Source organism: Denticeps clupeoides, unplaced genomic scaffold (genome assembly GCF_900700375.1).
Source record: "Denticeps clupeoides unplaced genomic scaffold, fDenClu1.1, whole genome shotgun sequence".
Lineage (NCBI taxonomy): Eukaryota > Metazoa > Chordata > Actinopteri > Clupeiformes > Denticipitidae > Denticeps > Denticeps clupeoides.
In genome coordinates this window covers 139,102-163,524 of record NW_021629696.1, presented here as the reverse complement: position 1 = coordinate 163,524, position 24,423 = coordinate 139,102, and the positions used below count along the sequence as shown (strand labels likewise).

At 47.4% G+C, this 24,423-nt stretch overlaps 1 protein-coding gene across 1 annotated transcript in view; it reads right to left on the bottom strand.

Annotated features, from left to right (window-relative positions):
• Positions 1–24,423, bottom strand: part of LOC114771770 (SH3 and multiple ankyrin repeat domains protein 3-like) — a gene marked incomplete at its 3' end in the record, with an annotated part of 77,767 nt that overhangs the window by 7,035 nt on the left and 46,309 nt on the right. Inside the window, exons 5-11 of the mRNA XM_028965118.1 lie at positions 17,997–18,105; positions 15,028–15,209; positions 12,904–13,071; positions 11,250–11,366; positions 8,513–8,590; positions 7,011–7,077; positions 4,107–4,452 (exon numbers count right to left, since the gene is read on the bottom strand). Coding sequence (XP_028820951.1) covers positions 4,107–4,452; positions 7,011–7,077; positions 8,513–8,590; positions 11,250–11,366; positions 12,904–13,071; positions 15,028–15,209; positions 17,997–18,105 — 1,067 coding nt within the window. The remainder of the gene's footprint in view (positions 1–4,106; positions 4,453–7,010; positions 7,078–8,512; positions 8,591–11,249; positions 11,367–12,903; positions 13,072–15,027; positions 15,210–17,996; positions 18,106–24,423) is intronic.

Sequence of the window (24,423 nt, the reverse complement as noted above, 5' to 3'; positions counted from 1 at the left end):
CTCTATTGAGCAGAAAGCTGGAAGTTCAGTATTAAAGGTCCCCTAATATCAGGGCAGCGGTGGAGCGTAATCGGAAGGTTCACAATTCGAATTCTGAGCAAAGTAAGGGGGATGGTTAAACGCAGTGGACACAAAAATAACATTCCATTAAAATGTGTCTTTCCCAGGACTGATTAATCTGGGCTTGATGCAGGTGGTCTTCACCCCGTATCCATCTGGTACAGTTTGCCCCGTCTGTAGGACCGTCACTGTGGGAGAGACATTGTGGGTGTTAATGAGTGTGTGTGTGTGTGTGTGTGTCTTCAGGTGAGCTGCAGGATGTTCCCTCTAGAGGCTGCAGGTGGGGACCACACACACACACACACACACACACACACACAACTCCCTCTGTTTAAAAGACCACACAGGTCACTTCAAATGAAACGACCCCACAGGTCGAGAGGCTCCGCCCCCCCCGGGGTTACTCTGCCAGCCTGCTCTCATCCCATCATGCACCTCTCCGCCTCATTCTCCCGCATTCAGAAGCACTGCAGGGCGGAGACGGAGGCGTTTCGGTAAATCATCGGCCCTCTTCTCCTTTCTAAAAAGCGGCCGGTGAAGCGAGTGTTTGATGAAAACGCCGGAATTACGCTGCGGTTTAATTAGGAGACTTCCTGACAGGCTCAGCCGGGCCGGGAAGAATGCGGCGGGCATGTTGGGAAGCTGGTCCCTCTCCCTCATTGACTTGCAGCACGCAGCTGCAGCGCCCGGTTTATCCAGGCGGGATTTTAGCTGAGTAATGCCGGGTGCGAACCCGGTGACCTTCCCGGAAACCAACATGTATTTCAATTAAAAAAAGGCCGTAACGAAGGCTGCAGGGCAGAGCGCGATGGGAGGTGTGTCATGGCGGCAGATTTGGATGCTGGATCCACCTTGATGTGGACCTGAGGAGGTGAAACGACCGAGCAGGACCCTCCCCGTCGACACAGAAAGGTGCACACGTGATGCAAGGACTTGTGCTTGGGGCAGTGCTAAGGGGCAGTGGTGGCCTAGCGGTTAAGGCCCCGTAATCAGAAGGTTGCAGGTTCGAATCCTGATCCGCCAAGGTGCCACTGAGCAAAGCACCGTCCCCACACACTGCTCCCCGGGCGCCTGTCATGGCTGCCCACTGCTCACTCAGGGTGATGGGTTAAATGCAGAGGACAAATTTCACTGTGTGCATCGTGTGCTGTGTATCACATGTGACAATCACTTCACTTTAACTTTACTTTGATTCTGATTGGCTGTAGGTTGTGTATTTAACGCCTTTAAAAGACGAAGCTTCTAAATAAATGCTGTACAGGACGGAAATACCGACAAGCTTCAGGCGCCATTTTTCTCCAAGACAGGAACACTTCCGATCTGTCCGATCTGGCACGTATTTTCTGCGTATTTGTGTGGACGGCGAAGCGTTTCCTTTTTGACCTATAACCCCAAACGCATGGTGGCACGGGGAAACGCGTCCTCTGTATTTACCGGTGACGGTGCTTTGCTCAGTGTCGCACCCCGGCAGTTCGGGATTCGAACCGGCACCCCACCTTACCCGCCAGCGAGCGGGGAATTACAGCGCCCCTTACAGGTGTGGAGGGGGGGTTACATTTTTTTATAATCCGAACTGCTGTTTTAGAGAATATCGTTCTCATGTGGACGGGGCCTAAATTGCACATCATCGCTTTATTAAACGTCAGGAAACGGCACCGAATTTAATGATGCGAAAATAAAGATCGTTGCACTCAGTATGGGATTTTGTCTGAATGCCGTGGATAGAGCCGATCGCACATGTTGATCACGGCGCGACGTTCCAACACCCCGTGTGCCAATTACACCCAAAGTATATAGATTTATTCTCAACGAGGGAGACGAACGTCCCGAGTTAATGCAGCACGGAACGTTTAAGCACGCCGAGCTGCATGTGCTGAGAGAAACGGATTAAATTAATTTCCCAAAAGGGCACTGCTGCATTTGTATTCGTTTTTAAGGAAACAGAAATAATATTATCTATAGGGAGGTAAAAAAAAGAAAAGATGCATCACTCGGTAAACGGTATTTTAAACCCACACAACAGCATTTTCCTGAGTCGCCTCATATTGTACTGCTTCCTTGATCCATGTTCTAAAGTGAACCTGCAGAACCTGAGTTCCATCTGGACGGTGTTTGCTTTGCTGCTTTTCCTCATAATTAATAGATGGACATGTTTTTGATATGCGGGTGCAGGCAGGGGGCTGTGACAGGCCCCAGGCCACCATTATCCTCCACAAAGTCACCGTCCTTTATGCTGCTTATCTGTTCCTGGGGGCTGAAGGCATCTCTCCAGGTAGAGCAGAGTGCTGGAAGACCTTGTCTGTCTCCTTCACAGGCCCGTCCGCCACGAGGTCCAGGATGTGGCGAAACATCTCTGCTACTTACTGGCTGATTATTACTCGTGTAATCAACTGATGTCCCAGTCAGACACAGTGACACTCACATACTGTCATGATACAATCATATCAGTGACATGAGCAGCAGAGAACGGAGGAGGCAGCTGGACCATCACGCCATAACGTTAAAACACGGAGTTTCTCGGCTGCAGAACAGTCAATTCTGTTAATGAAGAAAAACAAGTGAATTGCTTTTCATTGTGAAGCACAGCACACAGTGACACGGTGACACGTGTCCTCTGTATTTACATTTACAGCATTTATCGCCGGTAACCATCACCCTTGGTGAGCAGTGGGCACCATGACAGGCGCCCGGGGAGCATTGTGTGGGGACGGGACCTTCATCAAGGGGACCTCAGTGGCACCTTGGCGGTTCAGGGTTCGAACCCACAACCTTCTGATTACGGGTCCACTTCCTCAACCGCTAGGCCACCACTGCCCCATCTGTACATATCGGTATGAATTGTACTAAATGTAGCTTCTCAATAGTTGGACAACCACTGGGCTGTAGAACACGTACCGTACCGTAGTTCTGGGAAGTCAACCATTCGAGTTTAAGGAGAACCTGTCTCCAGATCCAGATCAACATCTCCAGACGTCACACTGAACACGGAGTTCTCACAGAAACTTCCGCGTAAGCCGCAGCGCTGGCCCGCTTGACCCTTCATGCATGACCCAGAACAGGAAGTGAGGGGGAGGAGCCGCAGGGGCCGCCTGGTGACCTGGGGAACTAATTTCACACTTCCCTGGTTGCCATGGTCACACTCCTGCGGTTGCTATGGCCACCTGTGTCACCCCGTAGGGAAGGCCAGTTGGTCACAGTCAGACACACAGGGCAAGGGACCAGAAACAACGCCAGCCAACGGGACGACATGAAAAATGGAAACACGCGCAAGCAGGTCATTGCATGTCCCACTCGAACAATCGAACCTTCAGGCTTGAACTAATGAACAAGCAGACAGGAAACGAACGATCACCATGGCGCCAGAAGGCAGGGCCAATATTCCACGTGGTGGTATCACGCATGGTAGTATCAGTCACTCTCAGACGGGGCGGAGGGAGGAGGAGGAGGAGGACGGGCGGAGATTAAGCGGGAAGCGGCCTGCTTTCTGAGAGATTAGCAGACGTGACCGATGAACTGCGGACAAAAGAAGACGAGACGCCCTCTCCATCCATCTCCTTCAGTGACACAACATGGTCTCCGCTCTACCCACAACGCACTCTGTTTTAAACCGTCTTCTTTCCAGACAACTTACAACCACACTACAAATGAACTCTGTTTAATACATGTAATTAATGGACACGTTTTAGTAATGAATAAAAATGCAGGAGAGGCGAGCATCATTTTCGCGGTTTCCTTACTTTCTGACAGTGATCACGTTATTAACGTTGTCCCTGCTGACATAACTTGTAGAATGTGCTTGTGTGGACATCCTCCCTTTTCCCTGCAGCTTAATTCCGTCTTTTATTTAATTACTCCAAATTAATCTAAACCGTCGGCCTGCTGGAGTCTTCATACTGGATCAAATAAATCCGATCCGTCCAGGTAGAAGCTGGTGGTTCCACCACTGGGTCTAAAGGGCTGTGGTGGTACCAGGCCCTAATGACGCATGATGCTGGGGACGGGGGACCGGACAACTCGGGGCTGTACTAGGAGGCGGAGGCCCTGACCTGAGGCGTCCACGGGCGTGTCCGTGCGGGTGCCTGCGCAGGACGTGCTTGTCGGGCTCTTCGGTGACGCGCTGGAGGGACGGCGAGCGGGTGTGTGCGTGGGTGTGCGAGGACCGGGAGCTGCCGGTGCTCTGAAGGCTGCCGTCGGCGGCGGGCGTGTCGCCGCCCCCGGGCGGGGCCGCGAGGGGGGGCAGGCTCCGCAGGGAGGGCACCGGCGAGTGGGCGGGGTGGCCGTCGCCGTTCAGGTTGTTGTCGGAGGCGGAGCGGAGCAGCGAGCGTGGGGTCAGGGTCCCGCCCGTCGCCACTCGCCGACGGTTGGTGTAAGACGGAGTTTCCCTGAAAGGCACTGGGGACACAAGACAGAATATTTAATACAGAGCACATGGAAACATACTTTTATACTTTTTTACTCGAATTCTGAGCCTCATTAAACACACATATGCACACGAACACCGAAAAAATCCAACCTACCAAAAGTGAGAGATTAGAGGAACCTAATTAACCAAAGAAGCGGGAATTTCAGCGGTGATGGGCCTTCACCTAGAGCGTCATCGTGATGTCCACGGACGTTAGTGCTGTCATGGTCATCACCACGCAGACAGGCGAGGCGCCGAACGCAATAAGAAGCGCGAGCGGGTGAGATGGACGCTCCAGAACCGACCGATACAGGAAGATTAACCAACAAACAAACAAACAAATCACAACTAATTAGCATATGATTCTTCGGCCATTATAATACCTGGACTGAGTCTCTCTAACTCTACAACCGCAAGGCGGAGCTACAGGGCAGGTGTCTCTAATAAAGTGGCCCGTGAGTAAGTGTGCTTAAGTTAATATTTGTTTACTATGTGCACGCTCACTATTGGCTGAAATTGAATCCTACATCCTGCCGAAGCCGAGGCGGGTCGCATCTGTAACGCTGCCATGCAATTTCACCGCAGCCCAATTGGCTGTATAGCATTTCCCAGAATCCCAAGCAGGAGCGAACCCCGGCGAAGGAGCCGCGGGGAAATGCACTAGCATTAGCATTAGTGATAGCGGGAAGAGCAATGTGTTTCATTCCCTGGCGGAATTACGCCACCCACCACCATTTCATTCTCACCCTCGTTCGCAGCCCGCTGGGATCCGTGTGTGTGTGTGTGTGTGTGTGTGTGTTTGTGTGTACAGTGAGTGATGAGTCCACACACACACACACACACACACACACCCGGATCCCAGCGGGCTCTCATTACACAGCCCTGCATGAGAGGCATTTAGCTGTCCAGCTGTGTCCCGATCTCCATCTGCCTAAAATGCTGCACAGCCAACACCGTCTGAAGGTGGGATGCCGCCCTGAGAGACCAGGATGGAGACCACGAGCGTCCATCACCGAGGGGTGGGGACCAGGGACACCACCAGCCAACACCTACTCGTTTTTTTACACTGTGGCCCGAAACTGAAGACGCTGAGCTGTGAAATAAGTAGGGGTGTTGATCAATGCATCGCGATGCAGACGTGGACAATACTGCATCCATGCCGTGCAGAACTTTATAATGTCGTCGCTTGGTGATTTTCTGGCGGTGGTATAAAAAGTAGGGCCGGTAGTGACCGTGGCGGCCTGATCTACAGAGTACACGCCATGACGTATTGCAGGAATGGAGGAAAAGCTGATCTGACCAGAGATCTACAACACAACATTATCGTCTCACCGGGAATTTTCTACAATGACCAGAATAACCTGACGCCACGGACGCCTGAACCAACATTAAAATAAATGATTCTACATCAAATTATTTACAATGACAAATGTATTTTAATTAAATCTTGACAATAGAAGCCTTGAATGGGATTTTTGTATTGTTCTCTTTCAAAGTGAACCGCCTGTAACCGTTTTCCAAAAGAAAACGTCTAATTTCTATGCTGTGACTGAGTTGATAAAATACTGAAAAACTGACTTATAAACTGTTGGTTTGTATTACAGTAGAACAATAATGTCTGTTCAATTCTTCACCTTCTGTCACTGCAGTGAAATTAGACTTTTTAAGTTATAGTGGTTACAGGCCACCATCTTGGAGGAGAACAATACAAACTTTTTTCTGCTCATTGTAGCAAATCCAACCGTCCACACAGGAGTACGAGACCCTAACTCTTGTATTTAAAAACACCTTGTGACCATGTAGAACATTTATGGCATGGATAATCGTAATCAAATCGAATTATGAGACCAGTTCACACCTCTAGGAATAACACACGGAAAGTTGGGGACAATGGGGACAGTTTTTCTGAAGCGGCTCATGAAGATGACAGCAGTGTGCAAAGCCAGCACGAACGTCCTTTTTTCTTCTGTGCATTACATTCTGTAGACTTTGTAGGGGAAAGGCGTGTCCATGCAAGTCAACGTCCCTCTGAACACCAGCCACGATGCTGCACAACCTGTTGACGCTGGTCAGACGCGAACATCAGCAGTGTCACGATGAGCACCTGGACTTGACCTTTGACCTTGGGTTTTAATTCGTACTAACGAATGAAAGAATGTGAAGTCTCGATTCATTATCTGACAGACCAGCAGGGCTGTAATAAACAGTGAGGAACAGCACAGCTTCAGCAAGGGGCTAATGAAGACATTCCCAGCATGCCCCGGGGCGAAGATTCAGAGCGGCACTCGAGTAGTAAGAGGCGCCGCGCGGAGAGGCCGGAATAAAATAACCAGCCCCTCCCTCGCATCTTGTTTCGTTTTTGCTAATTAGTGGCCGAAGCTTCAGCCGCTCGGCAGAAATAATTAGCGGAGTTGCTAAGCGGTGCGTGGTTAATATACGACAACGATTCCGCTCTGTAGGCCGGCGGCAGCCAGCCTAACAGCACCACATGAGGAGGGACGTGGCGCCACTGCGCCCCCTGCTGGTCCCTCGCAACGCAGTTACTCACCAACATCTGATGCTTTATGGATCTTTATAATTTCTGCCAGTTCAAAATTCCCAGCAATAATGGCCACCTGAGAGGAAAAAAAAGTGACATTAACTTTCATTAATTCATTTATTCAGGAGCGGCACGATTCATCTTCATATTTACATTTACATTTACAGCATTTATCAGACGCCCTTATCCAGAGCGACTTACAATCAGTATTTACAGGGACAGTCTCCCTGGAGCAACTTAGGGTTAAGTGTCTTGCTCAGGGACACAATGGCAGTAAGTGGGATTCGAACCCGGGTCTTCTGGTTCATAGGCGAGTGTGTTACCCACTAGGCTACTACCACCCTAATTTCAGCATCATATATACAGTTTACGTGCAAAAAGGCGCTCAAAACCGACATTACATGCATTCTGAAAATATGTATATTTTTGCACGATATCATTCTATCTTTCAGCATCAGTTTCCTTTATATTTTAATCCAAATATCGTTTCTGATTACCACAAATAACTGTGTTTTCTTTATAAATGCCTCCTGCTTAATGAATACTTTGGGCCTAACAATAATCCTTTAATATTTAAGAAGAAAGTGATGTGATTGTCACATGTGATACATAGCAGCACAGCACACGGTGCACACAGTGAAATTTGTCCTCTGTATTTAACCATCACCCTGAGTGAGCAGTGGGCAGCCATGACAGGCGCCCGGGGAGCAGTGTGTGGGGACGGTGCTTTGCTCAGTGGCACCTTGGCGGATCGGGATTCGAACTGTCAACCTGCTGATTATGGGGCCGCTTCCTTAACCGCTAGGCCACCACTGCACTCCATTTATACATTTATACGTTTCCAGATGTATAAATGTATAAATGGCTGATGCCATGCGGGGTAGATCACACATGCTCGTTTAGCACGAAGGCTAATTAATTTCGCACACATCTCTTCTTCATTAGCTGCCGACGGCAGCAGCTGTCTGAAGTTCCGGAAGCTCCGTGTCGCCTTCCCCGCCCTCACTCCAAACAAGTTAACTTTGATCTGCCGCCGGAAATCTGCGCTGCTGTCGCTCTCGGCTCCTGCAGGGAATCATGGGAGGTCAGCGGCCAGTGGGGCCGCGGAACGAAGCTGTAATAAACGCTTAGCGTGTTTCATGTGTCAAATGTCCCTGATAACGAGGCGGTAATGATGCTCTGGATTTTAAGCGCTTTAATGAGGAGGAAGACGCCTGATGAAGAATAATCTCTGGCTTCTGATTCCAGACTTTCTGTTCCCCGCTTTTCCAGGTACGTGTATCCACAAAGGGGATTTCTGGCTCCGAACCCAACTTCCCCTGTATCATGGCAGAATGCTCACACTGCTCTGTTCCGATTCTTACGGATAATCACATAAACTCATTCCACAAAGCCCAGCAGGCCTGTCTGCATCCAGGCACTGAAATGGTCCAATCGCGCCCAAAAGGCAGAATGTAGATCCATCAAAGAAAGCAATAAAATTCCTCGGCCCTGAAGATCGTGCCTCTTACCTGGAATGCTGTTTGGTTATTGTAGTTTTTGATCTCCTTATTGGCTCCTCGGAACAGGAGGACCCTGGCGCAGCTATCCTGAGGGAATCGGGAAGGACAGATAAGCCGAATCACACATCTACATACATACATCTATAGCTCTGCAGCAACATTCTTCTTTTCACTTGACGCCAAACTTAACCAAATTTTTCCAGGTCAGTATATTAATTTAGTTGATCTGTTTGATTAATTTTTTTTTTTCCAGCGTAACTTCCACATTCGTGCTTTGGCAGAGTTTATTCTACAGGCTTTGATTCCCTCCCACACCCCACTCCAAGTACGTCCCATGTGTTCCGTTCCTTAATTAAAGTCCACTACCCAACATCATGCTCCACACTCTCGCTCGCCGCGTCTCCATAGCAACCACTCATGCATCCGGGGACAAGTCCAGTCAGAACCCAAATTAAAGCAGGACCAGACGCCTCCATATTCACATGAGCTACAAAAAGCAGCCACCAGAACGTCCCACTGATGCTCATCCCAGTTTCTCCTGGACGAGATCTTCCCTCACTCCACAACTCACACTCCTCAACCAATCAGAGATGCTCCGGGGCGCTCAGCTGTTCTCCTGCCTCTGTTTTCGGTTTGTTAAAGACCTCTGGGCTGAGACAGAAGGAACAGCAAGAAAACACACACACACACAGAAACAGACAACCTCCGGGAGCTGATGTCCTACTTTTCACGGAGACAGGTGTGATTAAGACTAAAAGATTCCACTGAGAACACCAGATGTGTGTGTGTGTGTGTGTGCACAGAAGAACCCAGGAAATCCTGCCACAGTCACTTGTTGTAAAGGAAAGAGGTTCATGAACCTCAAGCTCGATTTGTCGCGCCTGAAACACACGCAACCTCATCCAGGATTTATTATAAAATCGCCATACTGCACAAGTCACATTTTGGGTGAAGCCGAGATATACCGATCGAACTGCGATTCCTGATTGTTTTCACCCGTGTCTGCCTGTATAAAGCTGCCCTGATCGTGTCAGTCATCTTTTCTTCCATATATACACAAATTTACATTTACAGCATTTACCAGACGCCCTTATCCAGAGCGACTTACAGTCAGTAGTTACAGGGACAGTCCCCCCCTGGAGACACTCAGGGTTAAGTGTCTTGCTCAGGGACACGATGGTAGTAAGTGGGATTTTAACCTGGGTCTTCCGGTTCATGGGTGAGTGTGTTACCCGCTAGGCTACAACCACCCTAAATATGTACACAAATGTATTATTTTATAAGTAATTAAAATGCAAATGTATTCTCTCATCATGGCTTGAATAATAAATGAAAGAATCTGACAACATCAATCATTTTTTTTCCAGCGTCTGACTGGAAAAATCAATACCTAATTCCTGTATGCAATCACACACACACACACACACACACACACACACACACACACACACACATAATTAGCTCATTCTGAGACGGGCTGTGTCAAGGGTGATCATTTACACGGCCGATTACTGACTAATGGAATACACACGCGTGCAGAAACACGCAAACTACACACAGCGTGTACGGCGTAATGAATACGACCTCGCACGAAACCAACACGATTAAATGTGATTTAAACAGCGTGTGTGTGTCTCTGCGCGCGGGGAAATAACCACACCGGTGCATTATGACCTTGATCATGGCTCCCGACTGTTTTAAGAAGCGCTTGATGGTTTTCTGCATTTTCTGGGGGAGTTCCACGTTTCAGAAATCTGCTCAGATTCATGACCGCGTGATCTCATTAACGAACAACACACACACACACACACACACACACACACACACACACACAATCACGGCCATTAGCTTGGCTAATTACGAACATGCGAGCGTGTGAAAATATGTACCTGAGGACAATATTGGCATCCTCTTTTCAGGACCACGCCTTGAACCAGCGCCTCACGCTGGTGAGGAGGGGTGATGGAGGGTTTTTTCCACACTAGCAGCTGATTGTTATAAAAGGTCTTGTCCAAAATGGGTACATGAGGGGGGCAGCTCACTGGAGCCGCTGCGCTGCGAATTTCCTTCTAACCCAGAGAAGGTTTGTTCAGGGGAAATCCATCTTTTTCAGTCTTTATCTTCAATGAACTTTTAAAAGAATTTCCTGTATCAGTTGTGAAAAGTGGATATCTGTTGGAAAAGTGGGTGTACAGATGCCAAGTGAAACGGGAGTCCTGGGAAAGCAGGAGGAGGAACAAGTGATCACGAAGCTGTGAACCGCGGCGCATGGTGAGATGGAGATCGGTGGATGAAGATGACTTCTGAATTGATGTGTGTGTCTCGCAGAGAACTGAAGAGCGACTGCAGAACAAGGGTACAGCAAGAAGACACACACACACACACACACACACACACACCTTCTATTTTCAGCTGCTACCACTAGGGGCTGCCAAAGTCAACCAATCGTCTCCATTTTCCCCCATCGTCTGCATCACACACACAAACACTTGATAAACACCAGAAGATACCAATTAGCAAGTGGAGGATATGCCCTGCTGTGCAATTCATTACAGAATCTAAACTGTACACACACACACACACACACACACTAAATCCATGGCTGGTGCACACACACTCAGTCCCTTACACTAATCAGTTGTAGAGTCACCCGCTTCATATTCACTGAAAGCTGATCATCTCCAGATCGTCCCACCATGTGTGTGTGTGGTAGTATAGGGCAGAAAGTGTGTGTGTGTGTGTTTACCTGGTTGTAGAGGGCACACACATGCAGGGCAGTGTTTCCGGACGCGTTCTGTGCACTCATGTCAGCGCCGTAAAACAGCAGGTGTTCCAGGTGCTGCACGTGACCATGACGACATGCCTGGTGATGACGACAAAAATCAGGTATCGGCAATGCATGTACACACACACACACACACACACACACACACTTCCTCTTACAAGCAGGCACAATCAGCCACAAGTCAAATAGTCGACGGCCACTGACAAGACTCATTAGACTGCTGGCCAACACATCTGGCCTGACGTCAGCGACCTCCAGCAGCAGCATGATGGTTTCAGGAGGTCCTGAGCTACCTAATGAGGACACGTGCTGTCGAGGTCTGACGGACGGCCGTGTTGGTGTGTGAATTTACCCCGACTCTGTCTGGTCCTCGTCGGGTATTTGTCTTTTACTCTGTCCTTTCTGTTTGTGTAACGTTTCAAGTAAATCTTCTATTTCTGTCAGTCGTGTGAATGCGTCCTTCTTCTTGCCCTGTGGTCCCATCGTGACACTGACATCGTCACAGCCACAAGCACCTTCTTCTTTAAATATGACCCTGAGTGTGAGTGTGTGAGTGTGTGTGTGTGTGTGTGTGTGTGTCAGAGCATCAGAAATCTATCTCATTTGCATAATACCTGTGTATTTGGGTATTCCCTATAAGTTTTTATGGGGACACGATGTAAGAACTTTATCAAATGTTCTATGAATTCGTAACCACGTCTAGACATGATATACAGATGATTTTACATTAGATACATTTATTATTGTTCTATTTATATTATTCATATGAATAAAAAGCTCATATATATTTGATATATATTACAGACCTATAGACACCCATGAGGGGATTTTTTTTATTTTAAAATATAACCTCAGTGACCGAAGGTCAAATTTTAAATTAAATCTGTTGATTGAAAAAAAGCATGTTGCAAAATGTCATGACATTTTATCCAAACTAAATACTTAAACACACCCACTTCCCCACACAGCCACCTGCAGAGCTCCGCTCGGACCACATGAAACCGAAATGCAGGAGGAATCATGGGTAGTGATGGATTTAATCACATTCGGCAATATTTCAGAGGAATATGGACTTCTCCTCTTAGATAGATCGGGCCCTCTAGAATCTAGTGTTAACACACACACACACACACACACACTCACACAAACAAACAATGAGAGCAAATGTTCTCATACAAATTATTCTAAAGCCAATGGGAAGTTGCCTGGGATTATAGTAAAATTTGTACATTTTCGTTCATTGCTTGCTCTACACTCATTGACTGTTCATTACTGCTTTTAACTTTTTTGATGTTAGAAATGATGGAATGTTCATGTATTTTGAATGCTTGACTTCTATTTTCGCCCCTTCTTATTCTCACACACACACACACACACACACACACACACATACAAGTGTACGCTGAAGAGAACAACGTCTCTGCGCTTGGGAACTGCATCTGACAACGTCTTCAATGAACTCTGGTTGTAAGAACAACGAAATGCTGCGCCTTGCACAGTACGGGGCTTGAAATCACACAGGATGAGGAAGCAGGGCTTGTGAGAGCTGTCAGTCGTGCCTACAGGCCCCTCCTCTTTTCAGAGCTCATCTTCTGGGCGTCAGAAAGATTTGTACCTGATGGATCTCCTGCCAGCCGTTCTCGTCCACACAGCCCACCTGGGCGTGGTCATGCAGCAGCAGCTCACAGCAGTAGGGGTCCCCGCCCACCATAGCACTGTGGTAGAGGGGGGTGAGTCCCCGGCTGTCCTTATAGTCCGGAGACGCACCCAGGTCCAGCAGCGTCTAGATAGAGAGAGAAAGAGAGAGAGAGCATGAATGAGAAAGAGAGAGGGTGAGGTGAGGGAGAGGGAGAGAGAGAGAGCATGAATGAGAAAGAGAGAGAAGGTGAGGGTGAGCGAGAGAGAGAGCATGAATGAGAAAGAGAGAGAGGGAGAGGGTGAGCGAGAGGGCGAGTGAGAGAGAGTGCATGAATGAGAAAGAGAGAGAGTGAGGGATAGGGTGAGCGAGAGAGAGCATGAATGAGAGGGAGGGAGAAAACATGAGTGAGAAAGAGAGAGAGAGGGAGAGAGAAAGAGGGAGAGCATGAGTGAAAATAAAAAAAAGATAAAAAAGACAAGAAAAGATAAAACCACACGAAGTAAAAGCAGGTAATAGAACCATAGACAAGTCACAACGCTCAAAACAAGCTCATCATTATCGTTAAACGTGCACAAAACCCCTTGCACCCCCAAATGTCCATAAACACAGTTTTCCTACTAATAGACGTCCTCCACACGCAGACTAACCCCTTAGTCTGGCAGCGGTGGCCTAGCGGTTAAGGAAGCGGCCCCGTAATCAGAAGGTTGCGGGTTCGACTCTGAGGTACCCCTGATGAAAGTCCCGTCCCCACACACTGCTCCCCGGGCGCCTGTCATGGCTGCCCACTGCTCACTCAGGGTGATGGATTAAAAGCAGAGGACAAATTTCACTGTGTGCACCATGTGCTGTGCTGCTGTGTATCACAATGACAATCACTTCACTTTTAAACACAGCAGTGGGATCTGGTGTGCCCTGGCGGCTCTTTTACTTTTAAATTGACAAATTCAGTAAAACTCTCTTTTCCCTTCACTTCGCAGAGTAAATAAGACAAAGACAAACTCACAAACTGACCCAGCACCTCAAACCACTGGGACAACAGCAAGAAAAGGTCCCCCAGCCTGGGACACGAAACAAACAAATGAGAAAGCGTCTCATCTGCCTGACACACCACCACACACCCCATGTCTGTTTGTAGCTGTAGCCCCCATGTACAGTCCTCCATTGGAGGCGCCCCACTCGTCTATCGGACGCTTGTACAGTGTCCACCAACAGCCAATGGGGGAACAGCCAGGTCCAAATAAGTGCGACCATCTGGATGACAGAAAGACACATGCAAGGACATTTGGCAGCCGCTGTCTCAAAGTTGGTACATCCAAGGCACCTCCAGGGACATCAACTGTCCCTCAACACCATTCTGGTCCGGTGCAGCAATGACAACAGTCAAAGAGGGAAATGGGTAACTCAGGTCATGAGTGAGTGAGAGAGAGAAAGAGAGACAGTCCATGAAAAAGAGAGGGAGAGAAAGAGAAAGAAAGGGAGAGAGAGAGAGAATTGAATGTCCTGACACAGATAGAAATGCATAAAATGCTCAAAACAATAACACACCTATGATGCCTTTATTACATTGTTATTATAATTAACATGCAGCATTGTTGTCAAAAGCCCCTTTTGTGAGCTTTAGTGCATGAGATTTACTTATTTCCTTTATATACTTGTGTGTATAACAGGATAAATGGTAAAATATCAAACCATTCTGTCCGCCCTGCGACTTGTGGAAAGGACTTTTTACTCTTGCCGCTTACAGTTTAGCAGCAGAATGAATCAATTTGTTATCACGATAGCGATTTTGGCTGCCACGATTAAATTAAGATGATCATCTGTGATGTTTACTTTTAAATAACCAGCCACCGGGGGGACGAATGAACGCATAGACTGTGAATTAACCGTGATTATTAACCGTGAAGATGCATTTCATATCAGTTATGTCTATCCAAACCTGCTGGACCCAGAGTTCAGATAAAACACAAGACCATAACCCACAAAACAAACAAAAATTGAGGTCCCCGTACTGTCACACCACTACCGTAACTCTCCAGGAGGGCTGTGTGTGTGTGTGTAACTCTCCAGTACGAGGCCTGTTTGTGCGTGTATGTAACTCACTATGAGCGCTGTGTGGTTTTTAGTGCGCACTGCTTTGTGCAGGGCTGTGATTCCCTCTCTGGTCCTGTAGTCCAGATGAGATCCTCCACTCTTCAGCACCTTGATCAGCTCCACACATCCTTCCAGCTGGGCCGCCATGCTCAACGGACACTCTGCACGAGAGAGAACACACACACACACAACTTTTACCAGAAGTGGGTCTATATATATATATACACGTGTGTGTGTGTGTGTATGTGTGTGTATATGTATGTATGTATGTATGTATATTCGTCTAGCACTTTAGCAATTCCCAGCATGCTCTATTCTTGACAAGTTTGGCCTTATCGGGGCTTTTTAGTTGTGTAACTCAAAATCTACAGAAAAAGAATGAGAATTGCTGGTGTCGTCCTCTTGTAAGGAGCTTTGGATAGAAGTGTCTGCCAAGTAAAGTAAAGTAAAGTAAAGTAAAGTAAAGACACACTGCAACAGAGCCGAATTATGGGCAGATGGGAGAATTAGATAAAATATCACACAACCACTGACACAAATCTGATCCCAACTTTTCCCAACTAACAAACATCCCATGTTTATGACCATCCCCGTGAATAATTCATCAGATCCAATACAGCGTCCCGATGTCCCACATCCTCCTGGTTCCCGGGTACAAGCCGTGTTGACACCAGAAGACGCGTCTTCGCCGTGTAATGAAGTAAACAGAACAATGCAGCGCGTCTTCGGGGAGGAATTAAATGTTTGTGCGGATTACGCAGATCAAACATTCCAGGGGGGAGTTTTATAAATGAACAACAAAGGGAGACAAAGAGCTCAGACGGGTCTCTGAAAAAGGATTGTGAAACGCTGACTTCAGACGGAGAGGTGATTCACCGGGATTGTGCACTCGCTGCGGTTATTCGTCTTCAATTCATGCAATTTCCCCGCGTTTCATTCGCTTAAACACAGAAACTTGACTAAATGTGAACCTACTACACAGATGCAGCCAAGCTTTCAGATGTTTACAGAGCAGCGCACAGCCATGAGATATTTAGTCCCTTATTAGAATTATGCAGCTTCAGAATGTCACTAGACATTCATAAGCAAGACATGAAATCTGCATGAAGCAATTCGCCTCAGCAGCAGCTGGTCATGTGACCGTTTTGTGGAGTGACGTTTAAAGAAATACTTCGTCAGGGAGAAGATGTCACTCCAGAGACACAGAATGGCAGATCTGATCTAAATGAGGTGTGATACGTAATATATTATTACACCTCGGCAGATCGGGATTCGAACCTTCTGATTACGGGGCCGCTTCCTTAACCGCTAGGCCACCACTGGCCCTACGAATCCATGTTTTGGCAGTAGGAGGGTTGGCGTCATCATCACCCGTCTTCCCGCAGTAAAGAAACCGGACGGGATAACACCATCACACCATCTCAGGCATTAAAGCGGCTTTCGCTTTTTCAGGAAGGACGTAGACGAGGAGAACGTAAAGCCACGACGGCGGTCGATACGTAATAAAGGAAAGGCCACTTTTATATGACTCTGAAGTGACATTCCTCCAAATGAGGAGACACTGGCGCGCTAACAGCGTTAAAACATGGAGTATCGTGAACACACTCGGGCTGAAAGCCGCAGCTTCGTAATCGCACATTAAAGACTAACGCTTGCGACAATATTTAAAACTATTATAGAGGGGAGCCTCACTTTCAGAGTTGGAAATGCACAAAAAGGAGAGTAAACAGTCCCAAACGCAGAATAGAAGCAAGAGTGAATAAAAGATGAAAGAAGAAAAAGGACAAAGAAACAAAGACAGAGAGAAACAAGTCGGGAATAAAGAGACGAGACGAACACGAAGGCTGAGATCTACTGTACCGTACACACACACACTGCAGCGGTACGGTTCATTGATGTCTGTATAAAATTTGATATTATTATTAATAATATTTGGTTATTTATATTCTAAAGCAAACTGAATATTTTGCTCTGTCTGTCTGAACACTGCTTGTGAATAATAGCTGCATATAACGTGTTGCAGATGTTGTGCATTGTTCATCCTTCTGGGTCGCCTGTATAAATGAGTTTTTCGTTATTATTAATTGTTCCGTCGCATGACCTCGTCTGAGAACACCGTCTTAAAGTAGAATAAGCCGCTGTCACCAGTCACTATGGTGGAATTTGCAGAATTTGGAATTCGTGGTGGAAATATTGCATGGACAGTAACACACACACACACGCACACACACGCACGAGGCCTGTGGAGTCGGAGCGGACTGGCCGCGGCGGAGGCGGTAAATTAGCAGCATTGCTCCGGTGACAGCGATATTACCGGGGATCCCACTCCGGCCTGAAATATTCATACCACTTTGTACATTTTCAGCGGAGGAGATGAAAGATTAAAGGTGCTGCGAAGGTCACGGTGCATCGGACCGAGTTCCTCAGCGCTTCAGAGAATAAAGGGAACTCAGCATCATCATGATTCCGTCTGCCATCGTCGAGAGGATCATTTTACTCAACGTTGACCCGTTTGTGGCGCGGATCCCCGGCGCTCTCGGCTCATGACCCCGCGAGTCTCGCTGACAGCAGTCGCAGCGTTTATGTCCTGACGGGCGAAAATAATCGCTAAACGCCAGTAATTGCCCCGTCAGGCGGCCACAGCGCCAGGAAGCTGGCCGAGGGGCCCGCACAGGTACAGAGCAGGTCCCCTGCCACGCCGCCGCTGTCACATCACGGCTTCTCGCGTGGTGCGATGGATTATGATGCTACGCCTGCTGGCTGCTTTCTGTTCGTTCTGGGGGGTTTCTGCTAAATGAAGAGCCTGTTTATCGTAACGGTCTGTATTTTTGGTGCTGCTGGTTCGGCCAACACAGCAATCTGGAGATGATGAGTGATGTTGAGAAGGCCTGAGGGACACCAAACTGTGGCCCTGGTCTCCCTGAGGATGACAGCATAATGATGTAATGTGCTTGTAAGTTTGTGTGTGTGTGTTTTACCTCCTGTCTCTGGGTCGTGAAAGTTGGGATCAAGGCCTTTCTCCAGAAACTTGGACACCTTCTCAATGTTTCTCTGCTGAACATATTCCATGAACTTCTTCAAGTTCGCCTAGAAAAGGAAGGGAGGGGTTAAAATGTACATGTATAAAAGTGCACACACACACACACACACACACATGCATACGCTTTTAAATAATGCAATAGTCTGTAAGAGCAAAGGCAGCGTTGGGAGCAGTGAGAACAGACTCCAGCCTTACATCAACACCATGTGCACACACACACACACACACACACACACAACACTGTTATATAACACACACACTCTCTCTCGCTCTACTATCAATGTTGGATCATTACATAACACATAGACACATTCAAATCTCTCCCCTTAACAGCCAAATCAGATATCACAACTCCTCAGGGTCACATGACACCAAACAACTGCTCACTACCGCGGTGACATCATAGCATTGAGGGTCCATCAACTGACAAAACCAATCAGCAGAAAACAACACGCAGCTGTCATGTTCGCTTTATTCATTTATCTGATGCTCTTATCCGGACCGTGTAATGAAATAGAAATATGCCATCTGTACCCCCGCCAGTAGGTGGCGAGCAAGTGCATGACATGTATATGTGTTCAGTGATGAGAAGAGTCCTTTTTGCTGCTCTCAGTATGAGTAGTGGATCGGGCTTGGGCGATGTGTGATTTTCAAAAGAAAGATGGCGGTTCCAGTAATACCAGCCAATTTGTCAAAGGTGGGGTTCATACTCGATGTTTAATTAATTAATTAATTAATTAAAGTGAAGTGATTGTCACATGTGATACACAGCAGCACAGCATACGGTGCACACAGTGAAATTTGTCCTCTTCATTTAACCCATCACCCTGAGTGAGCAGTGGGCACCAAGACAGGCGCCCGGGGAGCAGTGTGTGGGGACGGTGCTTTGCTCGGTGGCACCTCAGAGGCACCTTGGTGGATCGGGATTCGAACCGGCAACCTTCTGATTACGGGGCCGCTTCCTTAACAGTGGCTAGGCCACCACTGCCCCTGGAGTGAGATGTTGGAGTGAGGGTGGGCAGAGAGATACGTCCACTATTGCAAGCAGGCGGGAAATCGATCCACTAGCATGAATAGGCGAGTAAAATGGCTATGACGTGGCAAACGTTGCACAGCTCAAAAACCCAAACAACTGTGGGTGGTAGTAGCCTAGTGGGTAACACTTGCCTGTGAATCAGAAGACCCAGGTTCAAATCCCACTCTCTACCACTGTGTCCCTGAGCAGGACACGTAACCCTGAGTGTCTCCAGGGGGGGACTGTCCCTGTAACTACTGACTGTAAGTCGCTCTGGAAAAGGGCGTCTGGTAAATGCTGTAAATGTAAATGTACAAACCCGGCCGATGTTTCAGGCTACTCATGGTTTTCTGTGTAACATATGACCAGAAGTTCACAAAGTCCCAGGTTCAAACCCCACTTACTACCATCGTGTCCCTGAACAAGACACTTAACCCTGTGTGTCTCCAGGGGGGGACTGTCCCTGTAACTACTGACTGTAAGTCGGTCTGGTAAATGTAGTCAATGTAAATTCAATAAAGTAAATAAAATCTTTACTAAATAGGGAAACAGAGGAGATGGTTGAAGTATAGTAAACATTTCAGCCACGAATGCCTTCACCAACATGTTCCGGAAGGAATGTTCACAGGGCTTATCCACTGGACGGGGACATATAAGGCCACCCTCCATTAGAAACCATTATTGTGCACAGGCACTGTTTTACAGAGAACAGTGAATACCGGGCACGATAGATGAGAAGAAGATTTTTTTTTGCTCTGCTGTGAGAGGAGAAGGTTTCATCTTCTCCGTAAAGGTACATCGAGGTCACGTATGTGTGTTTGCTGCCAGTGTCCCCGCTGTAACCGTCCGGCCGTAACCGCAGGCTGCATCAGCTGCTGGACACGCTGTGGCCTTTCATCGCGCCTACGGAGGCGAACGTATAGCGAAGCAGAAGGATTCACCCCGCGGCGCCCCGCCACTTCACCGCATCAAAAAGCCCGACACTCCAGCGGCGATCACAGCCGGAGTCACTCTGTACGGGACGAACGGGAAACAGCACGCTGCAATTGTTCCATTTGTCACGGTCAGTGGCCATTAATCCACACAACTAGACACAAGTGATCTTGGCTTGAAGCCTAATTGTCATCTGTGAAGTAAAAAAAAAGGCTTTAAAGACGTGGAATGATGGAGTGGATCCAGCAGCGTGCACGACATTCCGCAAAAGGGACCAGGCCAGTTCCGGGTTTTATATACGTGCAGCGTTCCGCTCTCGATCCGTGCAGGTCCTGGGAAAGCCCAGCGACTGCTCATATACCGGTTACATAACTACAATACGCCACACGCACACACACACACACACACACATGCATTCGGACAGAAACCGAGCAAGTTTGTGAAGACAGGAAATAGGCGTGGAGTACTCACCATGTGTGCCGGCGCATGCTACGAGCCTCACCGACGCCCATTAAACCTCCTGTGATCTCTCACACACACGCCAGCTACACCAGCCCAGCCTCACTCCGGCCCCTTCACCCATCCGCCCATCCATCCATCCATCCACCCATCCAGCCAGCCACATGCACACAGGCGAAAATCCTCACTCCAGCACTCGCCCTGCACCTCTCCTCTCGGGCTGGTTGCTATGGTGATGGGACACAAAAGAGAGGCTGGCGGTCGGCGAGAGTGGGAAGCGCCGAGCGAGCGGGGACGAGGATGGGAAGGTGTGTGAGTGAGTGAGTGAGTGAGTGAGTGAGTGAACGAGCGAGTAAAAATCTTTTAATGACTGTCATCCCGCCCGCCGGCATGATGTTTAATCTAGCAGAAGAGCCGACCCCGCCTCTGCCCCCGCTCTTTATTATAAGTCCTCTGAATGAAATGGAAACGTTGCTGCCATGACTGTAATATTCTCTCGTATCGCCTCATATTTCTCACCCAACTGGCACACTCAACGGGGGCAGTGGTGTCCTAGCGGTTAAGGAAGCGGCCCCGTAATCAGAAGGTTGCCGGTTCGAATCCCGATCCGCCAACGTGCCGCTGAGGTGCCACTGAGCAAAGCACCGTCCCCACACACTGCTCCCCAGGCGCCTGTCATGGCTGCCCACTGCTCACTCTGGGTGATGGGTTAAATGCAGAGGACAAATTTCACTGTGTGCGTCGTGTGCTGTGCTGCTTTGTATCACATGTGACTTCACAATCACTTCACTTTACACTTTACAAAAAAGTGGTCTGAACGGGACGGGCCATTTTCAATAATTAACCCTCCTTACACAGGTACTAACCCGGCAAACAGGTCCCCATGAGACCTTCTCTACTGGACCGTGTCCAGAATCGAACCCTCCTCCAGATAACAATATTCCCTTCACACCAGCTTTTACCTGTGGAGTATTAAAATAAATAAATAAAAAAACGTCTTGGGGCAAGATGACGATTGATTGTAACTCCTCCTCCTGATAACCGCAAACCAAAATCACGTCTAGCAGCAGTAAAAAGGACATGTGACGTTGTCCCCATGATGATTAGGGACGGTTGTGAGAGGACCTTGGCAATAAAGAAGTTTTACTCAAAGCAAATACTTAAAATAATAAATACAAATGGAGGAGAAGGGAATGGTGCCAGAGCCTGCGGTTTCTTGTCCTTTAACCAGATTACGGCCCAATCTTCTTCAGGCAACCACACACACACACACAAACACACACTTTCATTGGGGTCATTTGTAGTGCACACACTTAGTGCCAACTCCGTCCAGGAATATTTATGGCAAGTGAGCTCTGAGTGAACGGGGTGAAATGAAGTGGGCTTTGCTGGTGAAGCATCGGTACAACCTGTGCTCCTTTCCACAAATAAAGCAAAAGAAATAATACTAATAAAAAGTGTTTAGTGCAACACAATGAAGTGTATGCAAAATGTACTCAAGGAAAACAGCACATTATCTCAAATTTCATAATCTGGATCTGGAAACTATTAACTGCGTTGCTGCTGCACTGTAAAAAATAAAGTGGGGAAGTGTTTAAGGCTTAGTTTAGTGTGTATATATACATAAAACTTGTAAAAAGGACCATGTGGTGTGGGAGAAGAGAATAGAGTGTGCAGAAAAACTCTTTCTCCCTCCACACAAAGCACTGTATTCAACCACTCCAATTTGATGTTACCCGGCAGAAAGAGGCATGGCGCAATAGAGGTTAAAAATGAACAGTTTCTAATTTATTAACACCGGTAAATAATTATTGTAGTTACATGTGAATATTGAATGTAAAAAGGTACCAAGGTTACAGAGAAAATAAAAATGATAAGAAAGAGTGAAGAGGGAGAAGAGAAAAAGAGGGGGAGAGAAAGACTCAGAAACCTTCCGGCTTCCGATGGAAAAACCTCTGAGCAAGAGAGCACAGAGCCCCTTTTCCACATGTGAGCAGACCTTTATAGCCCTGGCCTACAGGAAGTTGTCTCTGGCCTACAGGAAGTTGTCACTGACCAATCAGAACCTGTTGTTTCTGATGTCACGCCCCCGGTGCCTCCCATTTGGTGAAGACAAAGAGGGTGGGCGGTCCTGACGGCTGATACTTCACACGTTGCCGTCAGACAAAAGGTATGTAAAACAGGGGTGCCGAATCTTCACAACCGTCGACACAGGAATGTCACCTCCCCCTGCAGACATCGGTTATGCAAGGCAAAAACAGGCTCCCGTGATGTCCATTCTTACAAACTTATAACTTAATATAACTTTATTTAATTTACATTTAGAGCATTTACCAGATGTCCTTATCCAGAGTGACTTACATTCAGTAGTTACAGGGACAGTCGCCCCCTGGAGCAAGTGTCTTGCTCAGGGACACGATGGTAGTAAGTAGGATTTGAACCTGTGGTCTGCTGGTTCATAGACGAGTGTGTTATCCACTAGGCTACTACCACCCTGGTAGTAGCCTATATATAAAGGAGCCTATAAATATTTCCATCTAACTATCTGTATTGATTTACCGGAACACGTTTCATCATGTTATCCCAGACCCCTGCATGTTGGTTTTGGGGTGAGATGAGATGGAAAATGAAATAAACACAATACTACATCCTGATGTGCACTACAGAACACAATAATTAATAAGCTTACCTCCGCAAACTTACTCGGATGTTCATTTTGGGCAATTAATTAAAAAAAGGCCAGTTGGCAAGGCCACACCCCATGTGATATCATTTTAATTCTACGGTTGTCCTCTCTAAGAGGCAAAACTACTATGGTGCATAAATTGAATTGCTGGGTGTCAGGAGCAATTCAGACGTCTTTCTCGTCTTTCATCACAGTTCACACTCTCACTCGAAGCCATCATCTGTATCATTATGACAAAGCTGGGGGTGGACAGGCCACAAAAGAGATGAATATGGGTTGTGTACTCGACACACACAATTCTCAAAGCTGATGTTAAAAGATAAAAGCTCAAATGTGAAATAAAACATCAGCAAAGATCAACCCTTAAACCAAGCGAGCAACGCCTCACCTAATTCCACGAGTAAATTAAACTTTAAAAAAGCCATTTCACCACAAAAGGTCAACAGACACACTAAGCCGAGTAGCACATTGTGAGTACAGCTCACTAACGTGTTCCATTATACAGGAGCACGATATTATTCCAATGTGTGGGACATCATCTAACTTTCAGACCTTTCTAAAGATCCTCAAAAATGAATAAATTATGACGACCCAGAGATATACACCACATCCTTAAGCTGTGACCTATTGTATAGTAAATGCTGGTAAATGCTGTAAATGTAAATGTAATGTAGACAATTACTGTAACCGTCCAACAGCGAGTAACAAGAGAGGCAGCGCTTTAGGTATAGGATAAGCATAATAGTGACTGTATGATGTGTACATGGAACTGGAGAATTGATCATTCAGACCCCTCGAATCTACACGTCTGATGTCACTCAGCGGTGAAGGAACACAACTATGAGCATCTGGAAGCCAGTGAGGATGGTGGGTGAGCCGGCAAGCCAGTGAGCTTCTCAGGAAGCATCATGTCACTCAGGAAAGAGACGTTTCAGCCCGGCCAGAGCCAAAGCCCCATGGTGATGTTTTTTCCATAAATATTGAAATGAGGGACTTTGAGCACATTAAATTTCCACCTCAGGTCATTATAGTTTAATGAGCCAGAACAACTGAGAACCGGGAAAAACAGTCATCCTTTTTCCGGAGGAGATGGATAGAAGGCTGCAGATTGGTGTCTGTATGATTTATTGATAGGCTCTTCGTATGGCCTGGGAACAAACAACAGCACACGTGTACAGGTCACATGAAGGAGGGTGACCGGGTGAGGGGTGGAAAAGGGGGATAGTTCTGCATTTTATTATTCTACACACGTTCTTCTAACGAAAGAACAAT